General features: G+C 36.7%; 2 protein-coding genes across 2 annotated transcripts; both read right to left on the bottom strand.

Annotated features, from left to right (window-relative positions):
• Nucleotides 1-1,199: 1,199 nt before the first annotated feature.
• On the bottom strand, nucleotides 1,200-1,854 carry LOC138937215 (uncharacterized). Its single transcript, XM_070303234.1, has one exon. It carries the CDS (start codon nucleotides 1,773-1,775, stop codon nucleotides 1,200-1,202), a length of 576 nt encoding a protein of 191 aa, XP_070159335.1. The 5' UTR covers nucleotides 1,776-1,854.
• A 1,303-nt stretch (nucleotides 1,855-3,157) lies between these two features.
• On the bottom strand, nucleotides 3,158-5,398 carry LOC138936911 (uncharacterized). Its single transcript, XM_070302698.1, has 4 exons — nucleotides 5,054-5,398; nucleotides 3,858-4,999; nucleotides 3,549-3,780; nucleotides 3,158-3,208 (listed from the first exon to the last, which is right to left on the bottom strand). The coding sequence occupies exons 1-4, from the start codon at nucleotides 5,396-5,398 to the stop codon at nucleotides 3,158-3,160; spliced, it is 1,770 nt and encodes a 589-aa protein (XP_070158799.1).
• Between the last annotated feature and the right edge of the window lie 6,719 nt (nucleotides 5,399-12,117).

Here is a 12,117-nt window from a genome sequence, read left to right as displayed (position 1 = left end):
GCCGACTAGCCGTACCGCTAAAAACATGACATCGTTAAAATCCAACGGACGTAAAAATATCGAGAAGCTACGACTCGTCGAGGAACTGCATGCTTCGGCGAGAAGAAATTTTCCCCGAAGACGCGTTATAGTGCGGGGTTACGATGACCTGTGGCAAGCTGACATCGTCGAGATGCGTCCGTACTCTCGTTTCAACAAAGGTTACCACTACATACTCACCGTCATCGATGTGCTGAGCAAGTACGCGTGGGCCGTACCGCTCAAGAGTAAAGGTGGAAGTGAGACGGCTGATGCTATCGCTGAGATAATTCGAGATAGTAAGAGATGCCCGAAAAACATGCAAACCGATATGGGAAAGGAATTTTACAACATCGACGTACAACGTCTCATAAGAAAACACAACATCAATCATTATTCCACGTATTCGGTGTTGAAGGCATCGGTTGTCGAACGATTTAATCGCACGTTAAAGAATGACATGTGGAAAATGTTTACGCTGAACGGAACTTACAAGTGGGTTGACGCGTTACCGCGACTCGTGTCGGATTACAACGCGCGCAAGCATCGCACTATCGGTATGAGACCTATCGATGTTACCCCCGCGATAGCCGATAAACTTTTAAATACAGTATACAGCAACGTAAAGATTGCGGCACCAGCAAGATTTAAAGTAGGTAACCCGGTACGCGTTAGCAAGTATAAGACGATCTTCGAGAAGGGTTACACACCAAATTGGACCACCGAGGTGTTTAAGATTATTAAAGTGCAGCGTACTAATCCCGTAACCTATCTACTCGAGGACTATCGCGGAAAATCTATTGCTGGAGCATTCTACGAATACGAGTTGCATCGCGCGACTTATCCGGACGTGTATCTCGTGGAGAAAGTACTGCGCAGGAAAGGTGACGAGGTTTACGTGAAATGGCTGGGATTCGATGGATCGCATAACTCTTGGATACACAAGGACAATGTGATTTAATTGATTCATACAAATTGTATTTTATTTTAAACATATAAAGTATCTGAAATATGTAAAATATATACAGCATATAAAATATATGTAAGATATATTCAGCATGTAAAATATAAAATATAAAAGAAAGATAGAATTATATTTATTTTGTTTTCCCGACACACACACACACACACACACACACACACACACACACATACATACACACATACATATATACATTATATTATAAGGGTATTCGGAAATGTCCCCACGGTAGCGTGTCGGTCGAATCAGGTACGATATATCGCTTGTCATCGTACGGACTCAGAGCAATTTTTGTCTCGCTGATTGTATATACTTCGTGCAATTTGGATCTTATGCAAGACTGTCGTCGAGTCATCTCAATTTCATCGCGCAGACACCGCGTGTAATCGTCGAACGTTATCGTTCTCGCTACGACGTTACTCTTGACACCTTTAACCTTTTTTGTATCTTTTTTATTATCTACTCGCAATGCATACATTTTTGCTCTAAGCCCGACAAATTCAGTCATGATCGCACCATTATTCTCGTCCTTCATCAAACCCGGCACTTTCTTGTTCTCGAGCGGTATACCGTATGCATTGTTAACCGGATAATCGCTCGTGTCGAATTTAGCAATATCGCGTTTCATGTTCTTGTACACATCCTCGCACTCGATGTGATAAATTAAACTATCTGTATCGGTGTACATTATTTTACATTTCTCTCGATATAACGGTACCATGTATTCGTGATGAAATTCATACAAACACGTTTTAGAAATGTCGAGGATGCACATGCCGACGTAGATCGGTTTATTGAATTTTATCTCGAATTTGCGCAATTCGACAGCGATCAAATTTTCCGAAAAGACGCTCCTGCTGTGAAAATTTGGTTTCGCGATCATTGCCTCCGCGCCATATCGTCCATCCCACTTTGTTAATAATTTTACATCGACCTGATTGCGCACGTTTTCCATAGTTTTACCGAATACCGCGTTGTTCATTAACTTGTACAGATTTTTCTCGAAATCGTTTGTCGCGCGCGTTCTAAACCGGGTGTTGAGTTCGATGTAATCGCGGAGCCATGCGGATTGAACGAATTGCAATACGCGATGTATCTTTGCGACGCGAAGGCCGTGACGCGTGCATTGTTGTAGATTGCGATAGTGTATGACATAACGCTTCTTATCGTATAAGGTTGCGAGGAGTTTGTCTTGCCGCTTGCCAGGCGGCTTATTGCGCGTCGGACAGAACGGTAGGTCAGCGTGCGCATCGTGAAGATGTTGCGGATACTCTAGATCAACCTCGAGAATATAACCTATGGGCGAATCCGAAGCGATTGCGCTAACGTTAAAGTCAGAGATATCGTCGACCCATCGAAATTCGGCATAGGGCAGCGGTTGACACATCGCCCAACCGTACAAGTTGTTTACATCGAAATACATCATGTACGATGACGGTTTCGATGGATCGTAAGACGGCGTGTACTTGTTATTGGCTCGCGCGTATCTGCCGGAACATTGACTCAGGCCACCGCGTATTCCCCGTTCGATAAACATAACCATATCGATATCAGTAAGTAATTCGAACGTAATATTCGTATGTTTTAACATGGCGTCCCACGTGTATCCGGGAAGAGTATAATAATACGCGGGGTCGAGCCCATAACTCTCGATACATTTGTCGCGGAAATTTTCAAAAATATCTGCCAATAACAAGACATCCGTTTTTAAATACAGATCGCTGTATTCGCCCAAGGTTCGTAGGGAGAACCGCCTCCAGACGTTTTTAGCGTGCGCGTAATCGCTCTCGGATACGGTGTCACCGGTCAAAGAACTGTAAAATGATTCGCGCGGTGGTAAACATGTATCGCGCAACCTATCGACACAGTCAATGTATTCATATGGGAAAATACCTTTTCGCGTCAATAAATTGAACTCTTCAATTGATAAATTTTGAAATTCCGATTTTAAAATTTGAAGTTTATCATTATTTAAAAACGATGCCAATTTTTCGAGACTAGTACTGAGAAATTTGTATGAATCGATGAACCGTAACTTTATATCGTTTCGCCAATCTGATTTTTCAACGGTATCTTTAACTTTAACATGTTTCGTGAATGAAATATACTTTTCTTTTGTTATCGGTAGTACGTCGATCGAGCCTTCGAACGCGGTAGCTATTTCTTTGATGATAAAATGTGAATCGTAACCGGATAAATTGTGAAATACTATGGGAATGCAAAAAGAGTCTTTATAATTTAAATTGCAGTTTGAATGCGCGGGACCTCGATACCGCCCGGTAAGATGGCAATGATCGCGTACGCGTGTATCGTCTTGCGCGAACGGTTTTTCGCAAATGTGACAGTGTGTCGCGCTGTGAAATTTTTTCCGCTCATCTCGCGTTAAATTTACCATGGGGACATTCATGGTTAAAATAGTTTTTACGCGTTGCGCTAAATTTTTTAATTTTTCTACGAACCACGAAACGCAATCGGTACTACGGCGAGAATGATACGCGGATAACGATTCGTCGTACGAACAATGTACATAATAAGCTACGCTAAATACTTGATGATGCTGAAACGTGTACGTAGACGTCCTCGGATCACCGTCGGTCTTCCTCAGCACGCACTCCAAGTCGGCGTATACGACGAAGGGAAGTCGCTCCTTTCTGTTGTAGTTGTTGAACGCGAGCCACTTGTCTTTATCGCTCGGTAACCGGATGGCGCACTCGTTCATTTCTCGACAATCTACAATGTGTGACTGCAACTTGTCGTCCGATCCAAAATAGTGTAAACATCTGTAAAAATGGAAATAATTAATTTTTCTATCGTATATATATATATATATATATATATATATATATATATATATTGCATTTTTATTAAATATACGTACCGATCGCAGATATATTTTTGGCCATTACGTTTGCTCAGTTGCGAGCTCACGAGGCGGGATAAATTCTTGATCCACGCGAAATGTCCGAGGTCTTGCGAATCTTGTATATACAACAAGTTGACGTGTCTATCCTTCTTTTGCTCGCTGAGACGTATCGGGATAATATTATTCTCTTTCTCTTTCTCTTTCTCGATGCAGTATACATTTATCGAAATGTCATTATAAAGTTCAAATTTTTTAATTTGACTCAATGTCATCGGAAATTCAATGTTCTGGAGATTTAGCACTGTCGTATAATGTGGATACGAAGACTCCCGACCTACGTCTCGTGCAGCTGGATACAAAGCAGCGACCACTGCCCACGCGAAACACGCATTGTCTTTGGATTGCACGTTTATTACCGCTCTCTTCATTGTTATTTCTCGCGGTAATTTAATATGGCACCCCGCGCGCATTGGATTATATTTATTTATATTTACAGTTAAATCGAGAATTCGCGACAATGCCCACCCACTATCGCGTTCTTGAAATTCTTCGAGCGAGGCAAGCGTGGGCTCGACGACGCGTCGCTCGTACCACTCGTGTAAATCGGACGTGCGAAAGAGTTCACAGTTTCTCGTATTTACACTTTTATTTGTCCGTTTATCACCCGACACGAATTCACCATTGAACACAGTGTTCACTTTCACATTAAAGTGTTTTTTCAGCACATTTTTCACGTGTTCGAGCACAATGTCTTTGGCGTCCTCGAGAAATTGTCGCGGTTCGATATAATCTGCGTTAATCACCGCACCGGTCAGTATACGGCTTTCAAACGCCGTATCAATCTCCCGCCAAATAAGTCTTTCCGCGGTATTGTCACCACTGTAATCACCACCGCTGTGTATAAACCGTCTCTCTAATCGAGTCCTCGCACCCTCGAGTCGCGCGATTCTAGCCACCAAAGATTGCCGAACTCCGATCGAGAGCCGCGGACGCTTGATACGACTGCATTCCTCGAGCTGTTTGATAAATTCTTCGCATCGCTGCGCCCATGCAAAATACTCGCCCAAAGTGGTGACTTGATGCGACAGCTCCAACAAGTCACGTTCAGTCTGCTCGGAGTTTTCCATGTTTTTTTTTTTTATTTTTTTTTTTTATTGTGTACAAATCGGACATATGTTGCACGGCATTACCTGATATAATGCTTGTCTGCAATTGGAGCAGGATCGACCACTTATTACGTCGTACAGTTCAGTTACATGCTTCCGAACAGCATACATGTATCCATAGTCAGTGTCTGCTATAGCTATCATACACGAAGCACATACAGCATAATCACTACCCGTAGAATAATAAAAGTATATGGCGCAAAATTTTGTACGTCCGTTCAACGCAATAATTTCTGAATGAAACACTGTCTTCTCAACAATTTCCGTGAGGTCCTCGCTTTGATCGCTGTTGTAATCACTGTCGTCTGATAATGCGTGATCTTCATCAGACGACTCATCTAGTATTGCCTCAAAATTATTTATTGCCATCCTTCGCAGATTGGCAGAGTGTCACTCTGGTCGCCGTTGAACACTTGACACACACAAAAATTATAAAGAATCCACTATACTTTTTAAACGCAAAATCTGATTGCCGTCGAACACTTGGCGCACAAAACTTTTTTAACCGATGTATACACTTTCAAATCGTGTACTATTATAATTTTGATACCCTTTGTTCTTCATTTATATATATTTCATCTATCACCTTTAAACGGCTCTTCTTAGAAAAATTGCGTGGGAGTAAGGTCTCTCTAAGATTTAACGAATTGGACTTGTGCATAAGTGGGGATCTTCCAACTTTAATAAGTTAAAAATCATGCCAGTGTTCTCATTAGACGGGGTGTTTCTCCTACTTTTCGTATTTTACTCGTAGTAATCGTCGATTGGTGCGTTTGGATATCGGTTCGAGGGTTCCTTCGCACGTGATCATGTTAGAGAAAATTCTATTTTCTTATGAGTATTTTTATTGCTGCGGATCCAGCCGTGTTTATTGAATATTTCGTTAGAAAAAATTATTGTCATTATGTGCAGCTGTGCTTGTATTTTGTTAGAAGAACTTTATTATCTAGTCGGTATCTTTTAGTTTTTCCACCAAAAAATTCCGCTAATCTTTTATCTTTTATTATATCTTTTTTTTGTTTGTTTTTTTCTCTTCTTTATCCTCTTCCTAGAAAAGAAATGAAGAGGACACCGCGCCGATTCGGTCGCACGTGCAATCTTGCGAGACGCTATTTGTTCATAATATAATATAAATATAATAACCCGCCTTTGTAATACACCGCGCCGATTCGGCCGCACGTGCAATCTTACGAGACGCTATTTGTTTATAATATAATATAATATAATATAATATAATGTAAATTCGAGGATCCGGACATCGGCATCCCATCTTTGTAATACATAAGCCGATTATAAACATATCCCGACCCCCAATAAGCCCATCTTCTTAGAAAAATGAAAAGGATAATGTTTTTTTTTTGTTTCTGTTTGAAAAACTATATTACCTTGTCGGCATTCCCCCGCGCCGCCAAAATCCCCCTCCGCCCGCGTGACGTCATGCCCCCTCGCCCGCACGGTTTCCCCTCGCCCCGCATACCCCTCGGAGGACCTGCGTTAGAACTCTCCTAGTTCTACTACTTCGGCGCTTGCAGAATCTCACAGTTTCTTCAAGTACACGCATCACCACTTACAAGTAACACTACCCAACTGATACTCACCGATTTGAATGAAACTTATCATACTTATTAAACACCGAAAAACATTAAATACGTGTTTTTTTGTTTCGGCTAAACACAATTTTTAGGGGTAGAAAGCACCCCTTAACCCCTGGAGGTGGAAACAATTATGGCTAATTATTTCTGAAACGATACATTTTCTGAAAAAAGTGCTTAGAACCAAAGTTGTAGAGTTCAAAGTGATGCACTTGATGACGTAAAACTATAAACAATGAACACTCGCCCAAGTACAGATGTGAAAATGATAATTGAAGGTATATTCGAACGAAATTCACGAGCAAGATAACTCATAGCAAATAACTGATCAAGAAGTAATTTTGGAAAATGCTTGCTCAACGACAGTCGGGAAAATAATAATTGATCATATGTCCGAATGAAATCCTAATACAAAATAAAGAGTAAAAGATATTGTGGATAACTCCAGAGAAGCAATAAAAATTTTAAAAAATTTTAAAGTTTCTAATATAGCACGAAGGTAATGTTTAACTTATAATTAGAGTGACATTTTATGTTTTCTTATCTGTACTTCTATTCTGAAGTTACTTACAAAACTTTTTTCTCCTTCTTATTTTTTCTATAAATTTGCGCCTATTTTCCCATTACGTCAGGTTTTTTTTTTTTTTTTAGGAAAATAACACAACAAATCAATTCTGAAGACAGATTTAGAGTCAACGCATAAAATTACTGATTATAGATACAGGATGTGGTCAAAGTCCGGCAACGGCTAATTATTTCCAAATTTAATTGACCTTGAAAATCGACCTCAAGATCGACTTCAAGGTCGCCATCAAGTGCATCACTTTGAACTCTACAACTTTGGTCCTAAGCACTTTTTTCAGAAAATGTATCGTTTCAGAAATAATTAGCCATAACTGTTTCCACCTTCAGGGGTTGAGGGGTGCTTTCTACTCCTAAAAATCGTGTTTAGCCGAAACAAAAAAAACACGTATTTAATGTTTTTCGGTGTTTAATAAGTATGTTAAGTTTCATTCAAATCGGTGAGTATCAGTTGGGTAGTGTTACTTGTTAGTTTCGGAATACGGCCTCGAGGTACTCGTTACCTCTCTTTTTATGGTCCGAAAGTAGGTGGTTTTTCGGTATTAGGTCGCGATGTCTTAATTGCATATTGCAACGAATTGCATATCTTGCATTTAATCGCGGTTTTGGGAGCGCGCGCAGCAGCTTACAAAGTGCTGAATTTGCGCTGTGCTCCTTTTTTACTTTTATATGTCGTAATTACGTTATTCGATTTTGAGTTACGACATACTACAAGCCTGCGGCAACGTTGAAATGTCCGCCCTCAAAAATAGTTCAATGTAAGACTACAGTAATGTTACGGTGCAATGTATTTGTAATATTTAAATACATTGCTACAAATATGCAAAACGCTTCAAATTTAATACATAAACTTTGAGAACATATAGAAACATCCAAGAGAGACAAGAAAAAAGATTGTGAATTTACGCAATTACAACGAGTTTTTTCTCGTCTCTCTTGGATGTCTTTATATATTCTCCAAGTTTATTTATTAAATTTGAAGCATTTTGCATATTAAAAAATTATTATCAAATTTTTGCTTTTATATAAAAATGGAAACTATTAAACAATTTTCTGTTATCTAATTAACATTGCTGTGTTATCTAATTAACATTGCAATGTTTTATAAATTATTTACAAGTTTAAGAAATTGATAATGATTAAATAATTTAATTCATAAAAATTAAAATTTTATTTATATAAATATTAAACTCCATATCTTAAGTAGACAATAAACGGATAATTTTAACTTTTTCGGATAATTATTTGTCCGATTTCTTAACACTCAATTCAATATCTGAATTTCCTGTGTTAGGATTGTATCAAACAAATTAATCTGATAAAAATAGTTATTATACCTTTAATATTATTAATCGCTTTTTGCAAGCTTTATATAACCATCGTGATTAAAACTTAAATACGGGATAGATAACGCAACGCGGGCCGCATAGTGGTAAACGAACGAAGTAGCGATTATCAAAAACTGTCTTTTGTAATGTTTTTGAAATGTTGCTGTAACATTCTCATAAAATATTACAATTCCATATTCCAATAATGTCTCAACAATATTTTATTGCAACTTGCAAGATTGTAACATTGCTGCAATGTAATTGCAATGTTCTGTGCTGTATGGGTATTTTACAATTTAAGATGACTGGAACCTTATTGGGATGTTGATGGGTGCTGTGGTTATTTCAGAATAAGTTATTGTTTATGTTAAGTTATTGTTTACATTTTTTATTACTAATCATGTTTTATATTTCTATAAAATAATTTATTTTGTTATATCTGGTTTTATATTATTGTACAAAAATATATATTAATATCACTATATTTTTAATGATATTTATTATTCACTATTATATTACAATTAATAAATAAATAACTTTTGTATTTGTTTTTTTTTGTAAATTGCATTAACAAAATAATGTCAAACAAGGATTGACAATCGTGCTATTTCTCTATCCGTTGATATGATACACAAAGTATCATCGATATTATAGTAACGAAGCAACAAATTACCAAGTCTAACAAGCACTCTTGTCTTACATTTTGTGTATTTGTTCATTCTGTTAAGGCCCTCACACACAAATTGACATAGCTGCATATGCATAGCATAAGATCATTTGGACCATTGAGCATGCTATGTAAATCAATATGACGATTTTATTTCTATGCTCATTGGTCCAGACGGTCTTATGCTATGCATATGCAACTATGTCAATTTGTGTGCGATAGCCTTTACCTATTACTCTCCCAGATAGCCAAGTCTGTTCGAACAGATTTTGCCAAACGTCTGCTACAAATTTTTGTCAGCAGAAAGATTCCAGATTGTATACAAAGTCTGTTATATCAGATAATGATAGCAGAATATCAGCAGGAATGTTACAAAACCTGCTGACATAATTTGACAGCAGATCAGTAGCAGAAACCGAGCAGAATTTGCATAGAATTATTATAGCAGATAGCCAGCAGAAACCGAGCAGGATCTGCTAATATGACTTGACATCAGATTGTCGGCAGAAATCGAGCAAGATCTGCGCGCGCGCAATCTGATGGCAAATCGGCAGTAGAAATCAAACAGAATCTGCAGCTTTTAGCATTCATATAATTTATTGAGATAGTATAGTTTATTCGCTTACAACTATGCGGCGCACTATTCACTTTCTATATCCGTATTCAAGTTCTTGTCACGAGCATATATAATGCCTGCAAAATGCGGCTAATAACATCGTAATTATTTCTATCAATTTAATTTCTGATACAACTCCCGTACCGGGAATTCAGATATTTAACTGATTTTTAGAAAATCAGACAGATAAATATCCGATTTTCACTTATTTGGAAAGAAATTATCCAAATAAGTGAAAATCATTCGTTATTATATCTATTTAAGATATAAAATAGAAATTAACTTCCATATAAATAAAATATTTTAATTTTGATTTAATTTCATAAATTAATTATTCAAATTTTCATATATATATTATATTAATACATATTATTAATATTATAAATTTATGTTATTAATACAAACGTCAGAAAATGACATCCTGTGAATGTGACATATCAACTATTGACGTCATTTTTGAATCTTACGAGACCTAACTTTAGGATTAACTCTAATTGGTTATTTTGTGACCAAAATTTATTGTCATTTTGCTACTTGGACTCGAGACCCTTTAAATGTTTAAATCCATTTAAATGTACTATTTTATATAAAAGTCTAGAAATTGCTCGATTTCTGCTGTCAATCTGCCGTCAGATTGCGCGCAGGCTCTGCGTGATTTCTGCTGCCAATCTGCTCACATTGCCTGTCAGCAGGCTCTGTCGACAAAACCTGAGCTTAATGTGGTCACAAATGGCTATGGTTTTGGCATGAAATTCTGATTAAATTTGCTGCCAATCTGCGCGCATGCTGCTGGCATTTTGCTATCTGGGTAATTGTCAATAAGTAATTAATCAATCTTTTTTATTTACAGTAGGATTTTTACGTTACAAATAATATATTTATGTACGCAACATATACCAGTGCTGGGATAACTATTGTGCAACTATATACAGTACGAAATAATCTTTTTAAGTTTTGTGGGCTTATTCAACCTAAAGAAAGACTGTGAGAATTGTAATGATGACAATTATACTGGTAAGATTGCTGTACCAACAATATTATGCTGCCTATTAACATCATATCATGTTTATTTTTATTTCAAGCAGACTAAAGTAATAGATAGATACTAATTCGCAAACCAATGGATTACGTCGATTGTCAAGAATCCATTTACAAAGCACGAGAATCTTTTAAACGAGAGTTAAATATTATAGTCTCCGCTAATAAAATCTTGTAATCTGTAATGGAATAATCAACGCTTATTCAGTAACTTGCAATGTTAAAAGATTAAGTAAACATGTGCATTGCTATTCAGTTAGTTAATACATCAAGGAAGACAGTGCTTTAGCATGTTTTCAAACAATTATACTTGTAAGATTGTTGTACAATCGAGAACTTAATGTTATGCTATTAATATTATATCATGTTTTATTTTGATTTTAAGCAGGCGAAAGTAATAAATGGGTAATTTGCAAACCATAGATCCAGCTTGCATCGTGAGAAATGATATCCATTTACAAAGCACTAGAATCTTTTAAGCGAGAATTAAATATTATAGCCTCTGCTAATAGAATCTTGTGATCTGTAATGGAATGATCATTGCTCATTTATTAACTTGCAGTGTTAGTATATTAAGTAAACATGTGCATTGCTATTCAGTTAGTTAATACATCAGGGAAGATAGCGCTTTAGTGTTATACTTAAATGCAGTATATTGTATATATTATCTATATCATAATAGAAAAATCATATATTTTGTTCTTAACTGATTTATTACCATTATAATAACATTGAAATATATATACAAACGCAGAGAATTATTTTTCAGAGAAATAACCCAGTTTCAATATAATTATATATTTATAATAATAATACTTGAAGGTTTTTATATTTATGTAATGTCTTATTTAATACATATATTGTACATATATTCAAATATGGTATTAGAATAGGTATATTTATATATTTGTATATCGGTATATTTTGTATGCTGTCCGTAAACGATTAAAAATTGTACTGAAAACTGTACTTGAAAAAATTTTATATGGTACGATGCCTTGACATATGTAATATATAAAAATTTCATACCATATGAAAAACACAGCCCAGACAGCACAAGGATGTCCTTAGGACGTCCAAAGGGTATCCAGGACATATATGTAGGATATCCTAAGGATATCCCATTGTAATCCTCAGATCTCCTCTGGATGTCCTGAGGAAGAGTAAATGATAGCCGTATATTAACCTCTGGAGAATCCAGGGAGATCCTGTGGAACATCCTAAGGATTTTTATAGGATATGTTAGGGATATTTTTCGTATGTTT

Source organism: Polyergus mexicanus, unplaced genomic scaffold (genome assembly GCF_030449975.1).
Source record: "Polyergus mexicanus isolate NDT 795.1 unplaced genomic scaffold, iyPolMexi1.0 SCAF_10, whole genome shotgun sequence".
NCBI lineage: Eukaryota > Metazoa > Arthropoda > Insecta > Hymenoptera > Formicidae > Polyergus > Polyergus mexicanus.
The sequence above is the reverse complement of the archived record's forward strand: the minus strand, read 5'-3'. Positions and strand labels throughout refer to the sequence as shown.